A 22,257-nucleotide genomic window follows, 5' to 3' on the forward strand; every position below is an offset into this window, starting at 1 on the left:
GTCTGTTACTGATTGTGTAATGCTCAGGTTATTGGTTAAATACCTGAGGTATTGTCTAAGCGCTCTCTAACCTGTCTTGAAATTGGCATAACAAAAATAGCGTTCCTTAATAACACTGCTTCTGGTGGGGCCAATTACGACTCCAAATGTCTATTGTCTTCAGCGTGAAAGTAGCTAGTCGACTTTATGCTTACTCTACCCATTACATCTTGTACTAATGAAGGGACTGTTCTTCTGTCGTAATGTTGTTTTTCTACCAGATTAGCTGAATGTGCATATAAGTAATTGATTGTCTGCGCTTTCCTTTTTCTTTCTTGTTTTCTTGTTAAGCTGTACCATAAGTACCGGGAGTCTGGTAGTTGACGAGTACAATAACTCCACGATAGTGGACTGACTCTGAACACACTGATTGATTTTTCTTTTAACTTTGGTTGCCTATAAATATTGCTGAACATGTTCGTACGTTTCATCATTATGACGTAATGATCTATCCATATCAAAACTTGCCGTAGGCTCGATGACGAGTTGCTGAATTTAAAAAGAAGCACACTTCCGCCAGGCTTATATATAACACTGATTGAATTTTTTTTTTCCTCTAGGTATTACAATCTGTGGATGTGTGGGAGTCATTGCCATCCAAAACTTCTACTGGAACACGGTGAGAAACTCTAAACTGGCAAGTAAGGTGCAATAAAGCATGTAAATTTCAGCATATTAGGTGTACACTGTACGGCACGAGTAAATACACCTTACTCGGTTGTTTAACGTATAATACGCGTGGACATGTTGCGAGTTGCGTCCTACGTTTCCAAGCCCTGTACCAGAAAAGGAGCACTTGATCGCTAATTGAGAGAGAAAGGTTTACTTTCGCCATAAAATAAACTTTTAGAAAGAAGCCATACTTCAAAACAAAGACAAAAATTTTAATTTCCTATCATGTGACAGTTGCCGTAACTTTTAGGAGCATTTTCTAAACAGCAAAAGGAATTGGAATGTGCTTTTTGTCAGAAAATTTTGAAACTTGTAAACCTAAGCCAAACCGTATGCTTCAAACTTCATACTCTTCAGTGCTCTGAGTTTTTTTAAGCCTCCCCCCTTAAAGAAATCTGTAGTCAGATTTAGCTGGCAGTTTATAATTTTATGTATATTATTTATTATGATGTTATGTATGTTTCTGTTATACAGAAATCTTGCTGTTGTACTGTGAGACTTATCAACGCAAGTTCTTAAAGTAAAGTTCAAGTTCTTTTTGTTTTTCTTTAGAGAAAGGTGGTACCGCATCAGATTTCAATTTCTTAGCGAGTTGTCATTCAAGGTGAGACTATCTAAAATGGCCTTAAACGTGTACGTTATCAAATTATCACACTAGTGGTACTTTGCGTTTTTAAAACATTTCCAATATAACAAATTCAGTTCTTGCTTTGGAATAACGCTAGCTTCTCTTATCTTCTCTTCCGTGAGACAAAGCCACAGTAATATTCATTTTGTTTTTGAAATTTTTTGAAATTTTTAGGTTTTTGTAGCACAATTAACTCACAAAAATCGTTTCTGTTTTCTTTGATTTGACTGTCTTCTACCGCTTTTTGCGACTACATTGCCGAAATTGTCCAAAAATTATGAACCTAAGTCCGCTCCACTTCCTTTGGCTTGCGCAGGATCATCTCGCCCGCTCGGATACCCAATCAGATCTTAGGACTCACTTAATATTGCCTCGTTACTCAGCGTCAGAAATTCCTTAAGCAAAGTAGCATTTCTGCCTAGTTTTCTTTTTTTTAGTTAAATGGACGATTTTATCGTATTTTTTTTATTCAAAGCTTTCGCCCGCTTACGGCATCCTTGGTGAATTTAACGATATATGTTTTTTACGTTCCCTGACAATGCCGTAGATCGGCGGAAGCTTGGAGTTAATAAGAGAGACAGTAGCTCAAGGCCTCAATGGAATCGTTCATTTAATCAACTTGCTACTAACGGACAACTTCAAACGTTCTCTTTTTTCCTGTTTTCGTTTTATTGATCCTCTTTATATCGTCCGGCTTATTTAATGTCTGCGAACCTAGAAGCCGTGATTCTGGGCAAGCAGCAAAACATTCAATTTCATTCACCTTTGCGATTCGCGGCGACCTCAAAGGCAGGTAAAACTGAGAGGATGAAAACTTTCGTATGCGGCCTTTGATTGGTCATAAGTTGTTCTCCCTGGAGAGAAAAATCTTATGGCCCATCACATAGTTTCTAGTCTTTAACAGCCTTGTTTAGATTAAATCTCAGTATTCGTATTGCAAATGTTATTGCTTGTTCCGTTTGCTCATAATGATCCAGCGTTTACGTGGAATTTAGATTTCTAGTCGTTCCTTATCTTGCAGGATGAGTTGATTGTGAGATCAGAAGACGTTCTTCACCACATGGAAACAGTTTTTATTAAAAGAGTCATTGGGGCCGTCATTAAAGCCGCTAAAGTTAAACGTGGTGAAAGGTCAGTTTAATAGCCACCCTTGGTGGTTCGAGGGAATCAGTGGCGTGAGAGTTCAATTTACTTTGAGTGGACAAGAACAAGAATGAACCAAACTAAACGATATGTGAATGAAAGAAACATTTCCTTTCTCTCCTTCAGGACTTCAATTTGCAAGCAATCGTGTATTTCTCCAGATCACCAGATAACAGTTACTTGTCAGTTTTAGAACTTTCTAAGCATCCTTGTTCAGCACGAAGCAAAAGAAATGGCATCTTTTCTTTTTTGAGCAAGTAAATGAAGAGTTTCCATTTTGAAGCTCACACTATGCTATTTGTAGTCAAGGCACCTACTCATTTTATTTTTGTAAACTTTAGAACTATCGAGTCTGTGAATAACACAGAGCAGCAGAGAAATGATAGGGACGAAGAAAGAAGTACCCAGCCTGGTAAGAGTATTATACGTACCGTTTTATTATAGATACAGTCAAAGTGTCAGTGATTTTAAGTGCTTTCCCCCCTAAATTACCTCCTATGAATCCCAATAGCTTTCCTTGAAAATCTCCCTGAGCCCCGGGAACTTAAAAGGAGAATGACAATTACAGGGCTATTGACACCAATCGATATGACTTAGCTAATTATAAGTGATTGATCGAATGGATGCTTGTGTTTGCGCAAAGGTTCATGGAATCGCCAAGGGCTAAACATCGTATTTTGACAGAAGGAAATATTTGGGGAAAGATTATTTCAATATCCCTAAAAAACGATTGAGAAGAGAGATCATCGCTTATTTCTTCGCTCTCAGGAACAACAGCTCTCGGGAGGAATGAAATTTTCCCTATCCGCAACGACTTCTCTCCTTTAAGGAGGTAAATTCTCAGATTTTGCCATAACTTGATTATTGAAGATGGCTGTACACACGTCAATACTACTGAAAATGCGTTTTTGGGTTATTTTCCTCGCGATCTATAGTTATTTTTGTAATAGTGTGAAAATCGTGTGTAATCGTGAAAAAACGATCATCCCCTCCTAATTGGTTTTTTTCTGACGTCATAACAACCTTTTTTCATGTTGATCCTTCCATCAACTCGCAATATATGCCCCCTGGCGATACCATAAACGTTTGCCCATAACACAAGGATCCAATTACTGGCAACTCATTCATTGCCATCTGGTAGTCTCGCTGAGTCTTTTATTGGAAAGGAATAGCTTGCGTTGACATTGTTTGCTAGATGATGACGATGATGATGACAATGCTGATCTTTCCGATGAAGAAGCTGCTGATGGTGATGCTAATGAAGCAAAACAGAGGCAGAGACGTCAGCAGGTGAAATGACTAAATGGCTCAATTTACATTGCGACTGAGCTGTAAAAATAAGGAAGTGTTGGTAATAGTTTTGCCGTTTATTTTAAAGAAACATGATAATTGCCACACTAATAAGGCAATGAGTGATACTTTTAATCGTCCTGCTTGCCGAATTAGTTCTCTCATTTTCACGAATGAAGCTCTTTCATATGAACGCTGCCCAAAGTAACCTTCTTGCATTGAACCTTTGATTGTATAAGTATAGGAAATCGTATGAACGCGAGTGCATTTCGTGATTTATGGGCACGAGTGATGTTTGGCTGCTTGCCTGCGGCTCGTGCAATTTTGAGAACTTTCAAAACATCACGAGTGACCATAAATCACGAAATGCACGAGCAGGTTCATACGATTTTTTATTTATTATATTCTCGGCCATTTTTTTATAATTTGGTGTTCAAATTTGGCGCTTCCCCGGTGTTTCCATGGCAACTTCTCCGTATTGCACTCTATAACCTCTATTGCACTCTATAACCTATTTATGCATTCATCATTGACCAATCAGAAACGCGATATTTTGTTGAGTATATAATAATCCTTAATATGGCATTATCCATCATGCAGCATGCCAGCTATGAAGCCCCGGATGAGGATGAACAGATGGTTGAACGTGAACTTGATGATTCCTCTGAAGGTAAACCGAAAAAAACAACGACAACATCACTGTTCTTACATAATTACACTCAGCAAACTGTTCCTAAATAATAACACTCAGCGAAGTTTTAAGTAACGGTTGTCTGAGGTAAAAACTGAACACAGTCTGGTATTCAGCGTTGTTTTCTGTTAGTCGAATTTTGCTTGTACTTCGTGATTGTTAATCATTGAACTTGCTTTTAAAATTATTGCACTCTTTAACAAAAATTTCACCAATATTTTTGAAAATTTTGGTAAGTTGGTCCCTTATGTTTTACTCTTTTATTGTGTGTGGATGTCGCTTGAGTAGTACGTGGTCTTCTTTTTGTTGTTAATTTTATTGCAAATAGCGATCCTGGACATAATTCTACATGTAAAGTCACTGCTTGTAGCTTGCTACAGCTGATGTTTTTTTACATATTTAACTTAATTTCTTTTATTGAACAGATGGAGATAGCAGTGAAGCAACAATCAGCTCAAGAATGGACGCAACTATACAGGGTACACACTATTTGTACTATCTTTCGATGCAGCTTTCCTTCCTTTTCACTGGCTAAGAACACACCTCTTCACCACGCGACCTACCAATGATGGTCTTCTTGTGTGCAATGTCATCTGCTCTACTCATGCGTAATTGTGCCCATGCTCTCCCGTTGAAAATTAATTATCGTTTCTTCTAAGCCGTCAGGTAGAGATTGTTGAAATAATTGTGAAAAACAAACCCGATATTCCAATGATTGAACAATAGTTGAAATCGGTCGTAATAAAATATTATGATTTGTGAGTGTCTGGTAGATCTACCCGCCGTTGACAAGTCAACATTTTTTTCCTTGAACACTGTCACTGGTTTAGTTTTGGTTGCGGTGGTTGTGATTGAAATAAGAACGACTTATTTATTTTATTCATTATCGATATGTATTTGCGTTTTTATATGTGTTCATTACACTCTACTTTTTTAGTTACCATGTAAACAATAAGTTCCATTCGGGCAATGTCTGTTCCGAGAAGTTGTGAGCCTCAAGAAAGAGTCAATGTCAAAGTACAAATATGCGAGCACAGTTTCGCTCCAGATGGAGGTTACTGTGTTTATAATTCATTAATTTTTTTTCAGCGGGCGGAAAAATAGAATTTATAAACATTATACTATCAAAAGCGTTTACAGAGTAGATTTTGACTCCTAAAATTTTTGATATCACCTTTACTTTGTTACAACTGCAAAATTCAATTTTGTCTTCAATCAACTTTTAAGATATTCATCTTATTGGACGGACTTGTTTATATACAGGGGAATATCATTTGAAGAATGTCACTGTATTATCCACAGTTTTAGCTAGGTTAATATCCATTCACTTTATGTCGTTAAACCAAATGCGAGGGAGCGAAAATATTTGGTAGATTGAATATTCATCAGGTAAACTGCTTTGTTTTACAAGGAGGTCCAGGCCTGAGGAAAGCGGTAACTACACACATGCAAAATAGCAGCCAACTCTTACGTTTGTTTGATATCTGGCAAAGTTTAGAAGTAATATTATGGACTGTTCGCGAAAATGGAGGTTGTAGTCATTCGTCTATCTCTGTTTTCCAAATAGATGACGAAGATTTGAAATACAATGAAAGTAAAGGCAAACGGAAATCAAGGAAGACCGATGATGCGCGAATACAGGTAATCTGCTATGAAAAATATCGTTGTGACTAGTGTAGACTTACAAGGCTCTCAAACCAGGATTCTGTTTAATGCAAGTCCACAATTTTGCTACCCAGTCCGAAACCAAAACAAAAATGAGTCAATCATGATATATTGACATTTGGAGGTACGTTTAACAAATTTAGACAGGATGACTAGAGTAATAATTATTTTAAAATTTTGCCAATATCTCACATCCGCGCACTGCAAACGTTCACACTCGATTCAAGAGCGCGGAACGTACAGCCAAAGCGACTGCAGAATGGACACAGCTTACTTCAACAATCAGTTATGAGCACTTATTGTGTTATAGTCAATGTTAAACAATCATTCTGATTTGGAGTCTCAATTGGCTACAAACCCGTGTCTTTTGAATAATATTAATTACTTGAAAAAGCAAATATTCTCATGGAGAACTACTATACCGAAGCTCTTAATGTTTGTCAGTTGCTAAGTTGCATTCGTCGTGATAGCTGAATATGTTGAAATGCAAGCCCACAAGACTAAAAGTGCAAGAGACGCTTTCGTGATTGTCATATGAATCAGAGCTAACCACCATCTCTTCTATATCTCTTCAGCGTGTTTTGGAAAGTGACATTCGCATTGGAGGCTATTCTTACGATGTCAAGAAAGAAGAATGGTGTGAAGTGTCCTTGATGGTATGTTAGCCTTGTCTTGTGTTTTTACTTTATTCACTGAATATTCAGATATCCATACGTAGTCTCTCTCGCTTAAACCAGTGAACGTTTTGAAAAGCGAACGTTACATTTAAGGAAAAAAGATTTCTTTTCAAAAGATAACTTGAGTATGATCGCCAATTATCTTGAGTTTATTCGTCGTGCCATGAATTCCAAAGAGAACGACTTCATCAGGGTGCTTTCATGGTACTGATATATAGAATCTTATTTTTGCAGTTTCCTGCTGATAGTTTTAAGATACAACTGTCATCTCTGATTGAGAAACTCGCCTATAAGGTAAGTTTAAAAAAATCGGGAAACTTGTATTCACACGGGTGCGTTACCTTGAAATCACAGCTTGGGTTATTTTGGGAATTGTTTAGTTTGTAGCGGACGTTGAAGGCTGAGGCTGTAAGTGACGTTTTCTTGCTCCAAGTGCACTGATATGACACAATGTAGCTCACCCAAGAGTACTCTGATATCTGTTGTACTTTATCTCTCAACAGAGTGTTGTCTATGAAACGCCGCACATAAATCGATGTTTTTTAATTGAAAATAACGATACCGTCGTGCTGAAAACAGAAGGAGTTAATATTCAAGTAAGTAGTGGTCGATGTCACCGAATTATATTTATTCCTTCCTTACTTTTAAGTTGGTAAATATCATGTCAAGTTGCGTATTGCCATCTGAACAGCTTATTGTTATCAACAAAAGTTGAATCCTTGGTTAAAACTACAATGAAATGACTTTAAACAACTCCCACTGTTTTGAAATTGCGGACAATTTTTGCGATCCCAGATCGAAAATTTTTTTGGTGTCCTCTCATTTGATAATTAATTTAGAGAATGGTAGAAAAAGAATTCTCATCATAAATAGCTGACTACTGACTGATCAACTGCATCTTACTCGTCCGCCTCTTCATCATCTTAGCCTTCAGAATCGTTCAGACTGCTTGACTAACTTGCTGGTATACAAAGTGACTAATTTGGTTAATAACAGTGAGGCACGTGCTTGACCATTCAGACATTGCTAGACTATTATGGATTATTGGGGACTGATTGGTGTACTTATAAATCTTCTAAATGCTTTTTATGTACAGTGTGCTAATTGACGTATAGTATTAATTGTTGTTAAAATATTGTCTGGGTTTTCACTTGAAGTTCACAAAGCGAAGGTTTTGCAAGTGTTCTTCGTTTTTGTTGAAGCTTTGTGTCTTCATCATGTGATTAACGTAATATGTCTGTGCATGATGGTTTTTTGCTTTTCACTGATTTCCTAACATATAAGTATTGATTAAGTTTTCCACGTGCTATTTTATCAGGAAACGTGGCAATATGAAGACGTATTAGACTTGACAAAGGTGTATACTAACGATATTCATGCTATGGCAAGGGTTTATGGAATTGAAGCTGCAGCAAAAGTTATAAAAAAGGTATTTTTCCTTACTTTGTTTATTTACAAAGAAACAGTTTGTCAATAAAGTGGCTAACAGCAACAGAATAGTCAGATGGTAAAAAGGAATTGGAATGTATTCCTTTTGCTCAGTAAACCAGTTTCAACATGTCCAAAAGTCAACATTAGACAATGGACATCACTACAAGGCTCTGGTGTAAGAGCCCATCAAACACTGCGATTTATTTCCCAAAGCGTTTGGTGATGTCTGAAATATTATTTTACGCTCATTTTAAGTATCGAAATGATGAGATACTCTTTCGTCCGTTCATTGCTAGTCTAAGTTTACCTCACTGTAGCATGCTCGTGCTAATTCTGAATGTCAGAATGTCTGACTTTCTCGCAATGAGCATGCTGCCAAGAATTCTCACCGAATAATGGATGGTGTTTTCCTTTAATGCTCGCGAACTCTAAGTAAGTGATACATTTTGGATTCCAGTGATTTTGTTTGCTAGAGCACATCCATTTTAAGTCAACGTTGAAGCCTACTCAAAACTTATTATCAACTCACAGAGTGAAATCCTACGGCACCGGGTCCGGCACCGGTCAGAGTCGGGTTTTTTTAGCTATAGATTGCATCCTATATTATTGCAGTATGTTCAATCCTTATCCCCACAACAGTTCTTTATCTGTTTTCGCAAAAAACACCACATTAGTGTTCCAATAAGTGACTTATTGTTCCACGGTGAGTCCGAAAGTCTAATTTTTTTTTTCATTCTCAACGTTTCGTTTTTACTTCATTTGTTCTGTTCTAGTTGACCTTGAAAGCGCCACACTAATGAATCACTAGCCAATTTCCTCTATCGCTCACAATTCTCAGTTGGCAGTCTTATGATATCATTGAACATGAAGCCAATCAATTATCTCATGTTATCCTACTTTCACTTCCTATGTCCACCTCTCTCCCCTCCGTTTTTACTCTGGTCAGATTTTAAGTTGTTTCACGGTTTTCTTGTTTCTCAAGGAAATAAAGAACGTATTCAATGCCTATGGAATCAACGTAGATCCACGTCACCTTAGTCTCATATCGGACTACATGACTTACGAAGGGACAATCAAGCCATTTAATCGCCTTGGACTTGAATCAAACGCTTCTCCTTTTCAAAAAATGAGTTTTGAAACGACGACACACTTTCTTCGTGGAGCGGTTCTTTCAGGGGACACAGAACGTTTGGTTTCTCCATCTTCTAGACTGGTCGTTGGCCGGGTCGTTGAGAGTGGTACAGGATGTTTTGAGCTGCTGCAGCCGCTCTGCTAAATATTTGGCTTAAGTCCTTTGATCTTGTCACCTTTGGATGATTCGCAAATTTAAAGTCAAACCGCGATCGCAGGAAACGATTTCACCTTTTTGTTATAGCTAACTAACCCTAAGCAAATCCTTAAATAATACTCCAGGTAATTCTTTTTGGTGACTCGTGACTTATATGATACCGTATCCTCGGTTGGAACAATAATTGGCGAACTGCAGCGCTCAGACGCACGTAATGATAAGGCCAATCTCTTGAGATTTTACAAATGTTTGAGTTATGCAGAGATGAGCTACAGGTATAGTGAGTTAAAGATGGATTTTTCCAGTGAGGTAGATGGAGAAACTCGCATGTACAATTCTGATTTCACTGATAGGAGTGAGTTTCTGAGGCATTTTATTTTGCGGGAATGTATTATTGTTATTATTATTATTGATGGGAACTTACTTTTTGTGGATCGAGGAAAATCAGTTAAATGTTGTTGCTACATCTTGCTTTCAAGATGAGATCGAAAAACTAAAAAAGATTGACCGGTCTCACTGGTCGTTTTCGAGAACCATAACAGTCCGTACTCCACTGCTTCTGGTTTTTCGAGAATTCCTTAAAGTCAAGGCTAGTCTTTATCCCTCTGCTTTTCCTCAATATATTCGTTGTGATTCACTTTTTCCGTGATTGCAACAGATATATGAATTATCTCTCGTGTCTACGACCGGGAGGACCTGTTTGCTCGTACGTGGGTCCTTCATTGTCTAGTTTACCCTGAAATGTACTTATAAATTATTAACTTGTCAATAGTGCACAGATATGATAGTATAGTCTGATCGTCCGGGTGAGTGTGATCCTGAGAAGGACTGTTGTCGGTAGTGGAGGCTGACGTTTCGACTACCTGAGCGGAAGTCATCAGAATCAAGTGAATAGTAGTTGTCAGTCGAATGTTCTAAGTCCGATTCGTATAAACTGATTGATCAGTTTTGCTGTGATGTTTTTGGCTTTAAGGCTCAAGTGGCGTAGGTCGGTTTCGATTCGTCGGCAAAGTTAAATCGTTCTGTTTTGTTCGTTTGTAACGTTAAAGAGTCGTTTGTATGGTGCCGGAGTAGTTGACACCTGTTGAGGAGAGTAGGTGAGTCTGTTCTAAGTTACTAAACCAGCTTTCCAGAGTCAGTCGTTGAAAGTAGTTGGTTTTGTAGGTTAGGCCTAACCAACGAGTGACCTACTGACAATGGAAAGCTTGTTTACTAACGTAGAACAGACTTCTTCCACTCAACAGGTCTCGGCTACTACAGGCACCATAGAAACGACTCACGCTTACCCGGACGATCAGACTGTTACCTCCGGGATCAAACCATTTATTGTAGTGCACAGATAATTATCTTCTAAGCTAAATGTCCGAGAGGGCCATTTAGCATGCTTTTGGGTGCCCAATAGGAGGACGATAGTTATGTTATAGGTATATTAACAGTATGTGTGGCTTTTTCATTTCTTGTCGTAACCAGTTGAGTTTGAAAAAGTTCAGGGCCTAAACGTACTACGCTATCCAACGGATCGCGATTTATCTAGTGGTTAGTGTTATCCACCCTTCGAACAACTGAAGCCAGGTTAGTTTCTGTAAGATAAACCACGATCCGTGGATCCATGCTTGTAGCTGTCGTTGGAAAGAGATGAGAATAGAAGCCATAGAACGCCATAGAACTCTCAACTGCGTAATCAGAAAACTGAAACAAGACTAACATCGTAGTGTTTATAGTAAATCAACTGTTAACCGATGTCGTATCTCAACTGCAACAGTCTGTAGTGTAACCACAGATTATGTTGACTTATGGATATGGAGGAAAGGTTATGTATTTTGACCTGTTCCAGGTCAAAATATAAGATGTATACTGAGAAAAGGTCCTGCACATTGGTTTTACTGCCAGCGTTACGTGGATGCTCCCACGATGGTTTCCTACGTAGATATTTCAAATACTTGGACGTTTACATTCATTAATCATAACCATTAAAATTTCCTCAAATGTGATTGGTGTATTAGCTGCTTTATTATTCACTAATCGTTTTGTAGAGGTGTAATGGAACAGTTGGCTGTAATCGGACACCTGCAATCGGACAATTGAAGCAGCCAATCGTAGTCCTTTCGGTCAAATCCGCTAATCACAGAATTTGTCACAATCACCATAGCAACAACCACTTATCTTAATAAAATTGTAGGATTTCCAAAGTTGAGGAATTTCTTTCTTAGACATTTTTTCTACAGCACATATTTGTCCCAAAAGTATTTGTTGTTTTCGGAAATTGTAACATTGTGATTAATTGGTAACAGGACTTTGTGTCGCCCAATTCTGTTTGTAATCATACTCGCGATTGACATTTCGGACTCCCGCGATTTTGTTAATCACTCGTATGATTACAGACCTGATTGGACTACACTCGGTCCTATTACCTTTATAAATATACGTGTGGGATATATTCTGGGAACTGTTTAAATGGATATGGGGGACCCCAGGTAGGTGAGGTAACCCCCGGTTACATACAACCTTTCAAACCAGGGATGCTGGTGTGAAGTTTTTCGAGATTGTTATCGCACTTGTAATTAAGGAGTTTAAAATATCACGACGGCGACGTGTGGTAAAACGTTGCCGAAGAAAAGTAATTTATTTTCCTCTAAGATTTTCGCTAAAAGCTCGATGTAGAGTTCAGTTCAAAGTAAAAACGTGACTGAATCGCTGGTGAGGTTTCATTGCTAAGATAACAGGAAAAAATTGGGGTTTAACGTTTTAGGTCTACATGGGACGGTCAGGAAATGTATTAACTTTTAACCACTCGTGTTTCGCTATTATTTTGTTCATTTAATCTTATTGTGACATGAACGCCACCCCGGTTCGGCGGGTTATCTTACCTTGAGACGTTTACGTGGTAAATTGTCACCCCGGCTGACAAGGTAACCCTACCAGGGTAACCCGCCAGGGTGGATCACCCCGCCTATTATAAAAACGTGATCAAGATGAAATAAGAGATTATATGAACAGGCGGGTTACGTCACCTGCCTAGGGTCCCGCACCTCCATGTAAAGAGGTCCTTAATATGTAGGGGCTTTCTCCTCTTTGGTTCTTAGTAGTTGCGCTCGAAACAGTTAAGTTTTCTCTTTTTTTAATGAACGGCAGATTGCAGTATTCATGCCTGTCTCCCTACTCTTGTTGGAAAGAGCTCTGATTAGAAGCTACTGAATTCTCAATTGCGTCATCAGAAAATTCAAATAAGAGTAAGATCGCAGCGTTTAGGGGATGACAGCTATTAGCCGAGGCCACTTTTTGTTCATGTTCCGGGAGATGATCATTCAATCGAGAAATTAAAACATTCTTTTACTATCGCACGAAGTTGAACCTGTGTTGAGCGGTCGGTTTTCAAAGTCGGTAAATTTTTACTTATTAATTACTATAGTTTTCACCTCTATCAAGCGGTTACTTCTATTGAGCGCCCGTGGTCACCCTTTACTGAGTCTCAACGGCCTGTTTGTATTGTCACCCACCTGTACTGAACGGTAAGACTACTCAAATAAAACTAAGAATAATCTTTCAAGTAAATTTAATCCTTATTCATCTCCCGAAATCAATATTAAGAGTAATTTTGAGCTAGTTTTTGTACATTAAAAGGTCATCTATGACATAATATTACATTCTTTTATTGTTGTTGTTTTTTTAATATCCTATTATGCGGTCAACCTGTATTGAGCGGCCTCCGAGCCATTTCCCGACGGTGGCCGCTTAATGCAGGTATGACCGTATGAATGAAGTAATCTGGTACACTCCAATCAAGGATTCACCTTTGTACATGAGTAGATAGGTAAACCAAACTTGAGACTCAACTAAATATCTTTATTTGACTAATCTCTGAGGATATTTCTACAACACTATAACATCATCTGTTTACCAAAGTGGCCATAAATTTTTTTTCGGATCTCTTTTGTCCTCAAAAACAACAAAAAAGAATGTCAAATTTTGTGTTAAATTTTTAGCCTTGATGGTTTCACGATCTACGGTCAACTGTTTACAAAATCTTTTTCTTATCTAACTTGAAATAATTTCAAAACATAAACGCCCGAACCATGTAAATATGATTCGAACCTGGAAGTACAAAATGTGTCGACTTACATACAAAAAAATTATCCGAAATCCCTGGTGCAGTGTCAAAGCCAGCCTAAAATTCTTGAGATAAGTCAGCAATGTTCTTCAGTTTTGAAGTCCCTCATAGTCTCGTGATTTCTCCCCACTCAGTTAATTCTCTCTTTCGTTTTCCCAAGTGCTGTCCAGCTCCGCCTGCTCCACCAGGAGCGCCAACTGCTCCCATGTCTCCAGGGGGTCCTTGGCCACCGGCCGGTCCGGGAGGTCCAGGAGGCCCTGGTCTGCCTGGGGGTCCCGCGGGATTTCCGGGATATCCTGGTATCCCCGGTGGTCCTGGTAGCCCTGGGGGCCCTGGAGGCCCTTTTGGTCCGTCTGGTCCTTGAGGTCCCGGGGGTCCCATGGGTCCATCTGACCCTGGGGGGCCAGGAGGTGGTGGTGGTGGTGGAGGTGGGGGTGGTGGTGGAGGAGGATACCACATCTGTCTTTTTCCACCTGGCCGTTAGAATGAAATAAAAAGAAAAAAGACTTCATTCAGTGAAGAAAAATTATCTTGTAAATCACTTAAGTCACGCCAAAGGCCCAAGAACGCGCATGTAAAGAATTGAATTAAAGTAATCATTTCAGATAATAAAATATCGAATTCATCGAAACACGGATTGTTATTATGGAAGAAGCAGCGCCATTAGTGCTCCAATAATATTTCTCAGCAAGAATTGTTGTCAAGCTTTTATTTCTCCAAAATTTATTCATATAACTAGCCATAAATGAGCGTTCCACTCGAGTATAATTTACATTTTAAATGCGTCTGATTTCTATACTTTTCATTGCAGTTTTTTATGAGGAGAAACTGATTACGATTGATTAAGATTTTGCTGTGTTATGGTCAGCAGGCGAGTGCAGTCTTGAACAGCTACCACTCACTTGACGACAAGTGACAGAAAAGTGTAAATCAGTGAACTAACGCTAGCTTTCCTCGATGAATAGATGGTTGATCAACTATGTCATTCCCTTTTTTTAACCATACCCCTTACATAGTTGTCTGCATTTATCATCTATATATCTGCGGAAATTAGAAAAGGAAACTCGCTTTATTAAATTACGACAAGTAGGCAGGTGTAACTACATTGCAGATCCCAGCAGTATGCAGGACTCTTGTCAAACATGAGACAAGTCATGACCAAGCTTTAGATCGGTGGTGGAGCATCACGCCGCGGAATCCGAAGGTCTCAGTTCAACTTATCACGCTCGTGACAAAGCCATAAACATCTTTCTTTAGACAGGTATAGGTCAGTCAGCCACCTAGCGAAACGCAGCTCGTATAAGTAATGTTTTGCTGTTGTGGCAATGAAAGCCGCCGAGCAACCTGAATTTCGCGACCGACGCAGATGTCTTTAGTTCATCAGTTTACCAATGCTACAAGTCAACAGGTAAACGAATCTGCAATATTCTTACTAGATTCAAAACCCGTTTTAATATTTCTTAAACTCAGTTTTCTAACAGGGGCTAAATTGCAGGTGCTTGTGGACGACACTACCAACGGGAACAATGAAATTTTATCAGGTTCGTTATTGAATATTCACGACACGTGTGGTGCAGTCCGGCACCAGCCCACACGCGTTAATGAAGTCCCTCACACAATAGCGAAATGTTCCCTCTTTTGGGAGCAACTAACTAAGGGAAGGCAGCGTAAACTTTGTTACTTTAATCGTTTGCCATAATTTGAAGCTTCGTCATCAACTCATAACGATTTTCTTTTCGCAGCCGATTTTGTCAGTTACTCCAAGCTTACTCTGTTATGGATTGATCGTGAAGAATTCCTTGCTGAGTGTTACCCATATCTCCAAAAATGAGGAGGAATAGTTACATAAACATCACTCTCATATTCATTTATTAATCCGCAGTTCACATAGATGATTTGATATATTCGCAGCCGTATAGTGGATACTAGCGTACAAAAATCGTTCAAAAAGTATTTCACAGTCATTTCACTGCAACATCTAACTTTCAAGCCTCGCCCGCATAAACGGCCAACATATGTTTATATGACTGAATACTTTATACTTATCCATTTCGGTCAACTTTTTTCTAATTTTCAGCATAAGAAAATTAATTTTCAATGGAAATTTTCCATTTTCCCTGGAGGTTTATTTCTAATAACATGCGATATCGAAGTTCAGTGTAGCAGGGACGATGGAGGAAATTACTCTAACTTGCCTTATGGAAACAATGGAACAAGGAATACTCTTAGATATATTTGAGATAAAGGAATAGTTCTGGTTAAGGTAAAATAACATTTAGTTCAGTTTTAGCAGAGCCTTTTTTTCTTACAAATCAACTGGAAAAAAAGGGCAGTCTTGAAGTCGTTTATGATTACCACAATTTTGATCCATTCCAATGGAGTAAGGTAACAAAAGAAAACAACATCCAACTGACCTGATTCTTGCTTTGCAGCAACTCGTATTTCTGTCGGCCATGATTTGACGAGGAGAATTATAGACGTAAAAACAACACAGAAAGTTAATCTGCCGTCCATGGTTCCTGCAAAGAACAACGCAAATGATTTAGCGGATTGGAAATGTACTTAGTGGTTAGAGAGTCTTTGTTGGCGACATACGTACCAAGCTCGTATTCCTCGGTCAAGGCGGCTTATCACAAAGGATCATCATGGTTACTTTTATATTGTGTGCGGGCTTTTAATTATTGACACTTTCACGTGAAGTTGAATTTTAATGACTCACCATTCTTTTGTCTTGTTGGGACAAAGTTGGAAGCCTGGTTGTTCGCTTTGAGTTTCTGGTGGACATTCACAGTTACAAATATTTTGCAACTAGAACATTTTGTTAAGGGTGTAATTTTAAGTGTTTTGAGAATAAAAAGGAAAAAAAATTCCTTAACTTGGGAGTAAGGGAGACACTGCCTATCGTCTTTCATAATTCTACAAAGCTCTCATTTTTTTAGCATCCGTTCAAACGGTGGTTGTAGTGCTGGTGCTAGCATCATGGTGGTATATGGTTTGCCTCTTAGTGTTGATTGCAAAATATCAAGGAACTAAAAGAAAAGCATCAGCAGTCTTTTTGACGAATTCATGAATTAAGTGCTACTCGTAAAATGGGGTATAGATTTGATCTTTGTTTTAGCTCAGAGCTGAAATCGAAAACGATAAATTATTGCGTACTGGACGACTCTTTTGTATCCAATAGAAAATAGTTGTTTTTTTTAACGAGAAATTACTGGCGAGAATAAACCTGATAAAACGTTGTCCGGAAAGGATATCCTGAAGCAAACAACGTTAATTAGGGAAAAAAGTAATCTCGAAAATCGCATCCAATATTTACCATAGCTGTAAACACAAGAAAAGAAAGGTTCCCAGAAGACCGCACTGTCCAATCATCGCTCAGCTATCGCCCAACCTCTCTCCTCCTTTTAGTCACCAGTCGTTAAGCGGACTGCAGATCAACAGGTGAATTATCATTGCTATTATATTATAATCATTACTTTCTTATTATTAACATATTATTGCTATTTCATTCTTCAGTTACAATCATATATTTTTTTTACATTCTGTTAGATAACTTCTCCTTTATCTCCCTTATACCTGTTTACTCTTGTGTTTCAACATAAGCTAAGTTTCAAGGAACAATGATCAGAGAAATTTGTGCGATAACAATTAAAACTACTAGTGAAAATGGAAACAGAACTGACGCATTACGATACAGAAATTCATACTTAGAGACGGAAAAGAGCCAAAATATTTTCTTCGTTTAACTCCCCACTTCCTTTATGGTTCGAGCTCAGCCACTATAGACTTATTCACAAGAGATTATAAACTGTGTTTTTTAAACGGTACCTGGTCCTTGTTGGCTGACAGTATATTTCCAAAAGAATTTGTGTCAAGCATGGTTTTTCTAAATTCAGCATTCTTTATCTCTATAGTATTGAATAATTTTGTTGACAACTGCCTTCACAATTATCTTTTGTGTTTTTGCTAAGAGATTAGGTTACATTCTATTGTCTTTTTTTTCTTATTTGCTCAATTAATCTGGGTTAATATTTCACGATCCCATGGTTTTTGTCTTGGAAAATCATTTTTCCTTCAAACGGTACTGTTTTGTCTAAAATTTAATGCTGAAATATAGACGAGGGAAGCGGATCTTTCTACTGCATACTGTGAGTATTTTTGTATTGAAATGGTTGAAAACGATCCACTCGAAACCTTTAAAACCAGCCATTTAAATTCACCTTTTTTCTTACATAAACTAGAAATTTCGATGTGAAAGTGAGTGCTGGCGATGAGAAAAGAGTTTAGGTGCGTACAAATTCACATTAGTTGAAGAATTCCAAACTACTTTGTTTTATATCCTGGAAGGGACTTTGAAGGGGAAAAATTCCTAGAGCAGCAATTATTTTGGCAAGTTATTCCAGTAAGTCTTAATGGTTCACAAGGGATTACTTGAATGAGTTTAAAATAATTCCAGGAGCAACAGGTGTCATCAGATTTCCTTTGCAGTTTTTGAGCTTACTGGCTTATGGCCGGTAAAGCTCTATGTCAACGGGTTTGTTAGTAAGTAAGGAAGACTTCACGAATCATGCCAGTCAAGTTTGCATATCAGAAGTGGTTGGGCTGGGCATTTACTCAGGAAGCCTGGTAATAAAGTATTACCCATCCTGCCTTCGAAAAGGTCAATAGAAGCTCTCTAAGAGGAACATCAAGTGGAAAAAGGGAAAGAGAGCTGCCAAAATTAGAGTCCAGTGGGAAGGCCAATGGTTAATGCCCTATGCTCCCCTGCAGGAGCGACGATGGCCTCATTTCCTTGATTCAGTTATTTTTATTGGGACAAGATTGATGATGACAGTTTTTGTCTCTTTCTACCGGCTGATTTATGAAAAATGCTGTGTACGTTAATTTTAATACCATGTGTGAAAACTGGACGAATGGTTTCGATGATTTACGTGGAATCATTCAAATTTTAAACGCAAACGGCATTGTCAGTAGATCAGAAGGAAAAACAGCAGCTGTCAACGTCAAGCGATTCTCTAAACTGTGACCGTCCACTTGAAAAACAAATATGGCCGGAACACTTCGCCAGTAGCATGTTTGTTGAATAACAAGCCTTGCAGGTCCGAACAAAACATTTCTGGTTGTTTGGATCAGACACGCTCCCTGGAACGTGATTGTAGTGAAGTTACTGGTCGCATGGGAATCACGTGTTCCTCAATCGAAAGGCCTTTTGACGTCAAGATAAACACGCGTTCGATCACGAGTGTTTTGATAACTAACTGTGATTGGCCTACTAAATTCCCGGGTCTCAAATATAAACTGAATGAACGCACCTAGGAACCGGCGTCTACTGGCACTAAAGACGACTGTCTGCGCCACCAAGAAGCTTTTTTCTAAGAGTAACACGATGGATGAGAGAAGTAATAACCCTACGCTCGCCAAGTACATGTCTCTTGATCAAGGTGACAGCATTCAAGCCATGTACATCTGGGTAGACGGAACCGGCGAGCATCTCCGCTGCAAAACGAGAACTGTCAGCGAGGAACCAACTAAACCAGAAGATCTTCCCATTTGGAATTTCGATGGCTCCAGTACAAACCAGGCGGAAGGTTCAAACAGTGATGTGTATCTCCATCCTGTAGCTTTGTTTAGAGATCCGTTCAGGAGGGGAAAGAACAAGTTAGTTCTGTGTGAGACGCATCGATTTGACCACAAGCCAACCACAACAAATACGAGAAAAAGCTGCTTTGATGCTATGAATGTCGACCTTGCAAAGGTAAGGAAAATGTATCATCAAAAGCCTTCAGTTATCGGATGAATCTGTAAGAATTACGAAAAATTAAAAAAGGAAAAATTTTGGTGTTAAGGAAACACTTTAAAATCTAAATATAAAAGGAAATGAAATATAGCTGACCCCATTATTAAGATTTACAGCACACTCGAAATAAAACAAGTTTCGGTTGGAGAGTGTCGAGAAAGGCCGAGATAATGAGAACAACTCGCATTTTCATTTCATAAATCCTGTATCGAATTTCCAATGCCCTAGTAACCTAGAATAGTGTAGAACAAACTACACCGTAATCTTTTCACCTCTGCCTGACTCCGTCCAATCTGTGTGAAGGAGGCACTCCAAACACACGACCTCGTGACTTGACGATTGTTCTAACGTAAAATCTACGTTTTCTTTCCCTTTGTTTCTTAGAAAGCCGCTCCGTGGTTTGGTATTGAACAAGAATACACACTGTTAGACACGGACGGCCACCCTTTAGGCTGGCCAAAGGGAGGTTTTCCAGGACCACAGGGACCCTATTATTGTGCTGTTGGTACAGGAAAGGTTTTTGGCCGAGATGTTGTGGAAGCTCACTACCGAGCTTGTCTGTATGCTGGTGTAAAGATTGCTGGAACTAATGCTGAAGTCATGCCTGCACAGGTGAGAAAACATGTAATTCTCATTGCTTAAAATATTTTACAGTAACGGTGAAAGTAAATAAATAAATGACCAAGTAATACGCCATGAATGGAGCAACATAATTCCTCATGAAAATATATTTAACACACCCCGTTACATGTACTGTGGGTGAGGAAATTGGTCTTCAAAATTGAGTGTTTATAATGTCACATTGTTGCTTGCCTTATAGTGGGAATACCAGGTGGGTCCATGTGAAGGAATTCAAATGGGTGACCACCTTTGGATGTCAAGATTTCTGTTACATCGTGTTGCAGAAGATTTTGGAATCACAGTCAGTTTTGACCCCAAACCAGTACCAGGGGACTGGAATGGGGCAGGAGCTCACACAAACTACAGGTAAAAGACTTAACAGAAAATAATTCAAGCAGTAAAAGCTGTTTTAAGCATAACAGTGAAAATTTTCTTCACTGCTACAACTTCTACTGCTTCTTAATACTGTAACAGTAACAGTTACAACAATGTTGCAGTTACAACAGTGACTGAGCCAAAGTTTCACTGAGGATGAATTCTTCCTTTGGTAAAAGGCAAGGACAGTATACAAATAATAGTAGTAATCTATTGAATATTTATACAGTGCAAATTAACATACTGGAGGATATGATCAAATGCACTTTACACATTAAAATTGACTACAAATTACTGTTACCTATTTAAAATTTTGAATTTACAATAGAACGCAAAGATGTATACGATATGAAACACTTAAAAGAAATTATAAAGTAAATGCTTCCCTACAATAGTGAGTTTTAAGCAATTTCTTAAAGGTGTTGAAATTTTGCAATGACTTTAATGATTGTGGGAGACTGTACCAAATCTTGGAAAAGGCTTGATTGCCAAGTGTTTTTTTCAATCGTCACAAATGGTCTTCCAACTGGATACTGGTACTTGAGCAGAGGTTGTCTGTCAAAGTCTCCTTGATGGCAACCATGCTTTTTAAATAATTGGGGGTGTGTCCATGAATGCACTTAAAACAGAGCACAGCAATCTTGAAATTGATTATAAACTTAATAAGCAGCTAGTGAAGACATTAATGACGATGAAACTCTAGTTACCGGTAATGAAAAAATGGAATCATTAGTGAGGCACCTGTCTGAGGTAAATCTTATTTTTTCCATGAACTGCTTTCTAGTACCAAGCCAATGAGAGAAGAAGGAGGAATAAAGTACATCTATGAGGCCATTGAAAAGCTATCAAGCAGACATGATTACCACATTCAGATGTATGACCCCAATGAAGGTGAAGATAACAAAAGACGTTTGACTGGGCTGCACGAGACATCATCAATTGAGAACTTCTCTCATGGAGTGGCTAATCGAGGTGCTAGTGTGCGTATCCCTCGTCAGTGTGCTGAAGATGGTAAAGGCTATCTTGAAGACAGGAGACCTTCATCAAACTGTGATCCATACCAGGTCACTGAAGCCATTGTTAGAACAACAATCTTGCTAGCAAAGGTGTAATGAGGAAAAAATCCTTGGTATGAAATAAGTTTATTACAGCTATCGTAATGATACATTTTTAAATTGTTAAATGAGAAAGAGTCAGTTATTTACACTGCAAATTGTATAAGCATGCAACTATTTAATTAACTTTAAGATTCCTGGTAGCTCACAATATTAAATAAATAAAAATGTGAATCAGATGAACTGAAGTCGACATGTTGAAACCTTGTGCTTTCAGTTTGTAGTTCTGTTGATTGCGGTTTTGATTGGTTATCAATTTCACACTTTCCATGTATGAAATGAAGTTTTAAAACACATGCTACAATGATTTGCATACTTAAACTGTTCATGATTATTTAACCTTATTACAAACAATGTTTATTTAATTGAGAACTTAATATAAAGTGTCCAATAACTTTTTTATATTGACATGTTACAGTTAAATCTAGTAGTATTATGGTAGTTACCAGAAGGCAATTTTTCACCATCAAACTAAAAAAAAAACCAAATATTTCTAGTATTGTTGCAGTTACAAGAGACAAGCCAATCATCTCGATAGAAATTTTAAAAATGTAAACAATCATGGTAATTAATTTGTGGCTTGGTTGGGTGTCATGATCTCTAGTGCCATTGTTTGTATATCAATATTGGTTTTATGAGTTAAACAGTAGTTATTGAATTGATTCTTTCAAAAAGTTCTACAGTATCAATAGCTGTTTAACTTCTAAATCACCAAGA

General features: G+C 38.2%; 3 protein-coding genes across 6 annotated transcripts in view; 2 read left to right on the plus strand and 1 right to left on the minus strand.

The window, feature by feature from the left end:
- LOC131776417 (DNA-directed RNA polymerase I subunit RPA1) overlaps positions 1-11,713 on the plus strand; it is a 34,604-nt gene extending 22,891 nt beyond the window's left edge. The window contains 13 exon segments of the mRNA XM_059092578.2: positions 600-658; positions 1,264-1,315; positions 2,361-2,470; positions 2,824-2,894; positions 3,678-3,772; positions 4,373-4,442; positions 4,889-4,942; positions 6,031-6,104; positions 6,704-6,784; positions 7,040-7,099; positions 7,309-7,401; positions 8,124-8,234; positions 9,219-11,713. Of these exon segments, the coding sequence (XP_058948561.2) occupies positions 600-658; positions 1,264-1,315; positions 2,361-2,470; positions 2,824-2,894; positions 3,678-3,772; positions 4,373-4,442; positions 4,889-4,942; positions 6,031-6,104; positions 6,704-6,784; positions 7,040-7,099; positions 7,309-7,401; positions 8,124-8,234; positions 9,219-9,512 (1,224 nt within the window). The 3' untranslated portion in view covers positions 9,513-11,713.
- A 1,640-nt stretch (positions 11,714-13,353) lies between these two features.
- On the minus strand, positions 13,354-18,911 carry LOC131776421 (cuticle collagen 34-like). 4 transcript variants are annotated; one of them, XM_059092586.2, is made up of 4 exons: positions 16,949-18,911; positions 16,352-16,661; positions 16,047-16,151; positions 13,354-14,105 (listed from the first exon to the last, which is right to left on the minus strand). In XM_059092586.2, exons 2-4 carry the CDS (start codon positions 16,542-16,544, stop codon positions 13,738-13,740), a joined length of 666 nt encoding a protein of 221 aa, XP_058948569.2. In that variant the 5' UTR covers positions 16,545-16,661; positions 16,949-18,911; the 3' UTR covers positions 13,354-13,737. The 4 variants fall into 4 exon arrangements, with proteins under 4 accessions (XP_058948569.2, XP_058948570.1, XP_058948572.1 ...); XM_059092587.2 differs by having other exon boundaries at positions 16,352-16,406; positions 16,949-17,149; XM_059092589.2 differs by lacking the exon at positions 16,352-16,661 and having other exon boundaries at positions 16,949-17,133.
- Positions 18,912-18,931: 20 nt separating this feature from the next.
- Positions 18,932-22,044, plus strand: LOC131776418 (glutamine synthetase-like). The gene is made up of 4 exons (XM_059092579.2): positions 18,932-19,387; positions 19,814-20,041; positions 20,250-20,416; positions 21,210-22,044. Exons 1-4 carry the CDS (start codon positions 18,935-18,937, stop codon positions 21,535-21,537), a joined length of 1,176 nt encoding a protein of 391 aa, XP_058948562.2. The 5' UTR covers positions 18,932-18,934; the 3' UTR covers positions 21,538-22,044.
- Positions 22,045-22,257: the final 213 nt, after the last annotated feature.

The sequence above is a fragment of the Pocillopora verrucosa genome, chromosome 12, assembly GCF_036669915.1.
Source record: "Pocillopora verrucosa isolate sample1 chromosome 12, ASM3666991v2, whole genome shotgun sequence".
In the NCBI taxonomy this organism is placed as follows: domain Eukaryota; kingdom Metazoa; phylum Cnidaria; class Anthozoa; order Scleractinia; family Pocilloporidae; genus Pocillopora; species Pocillopora verrucosa.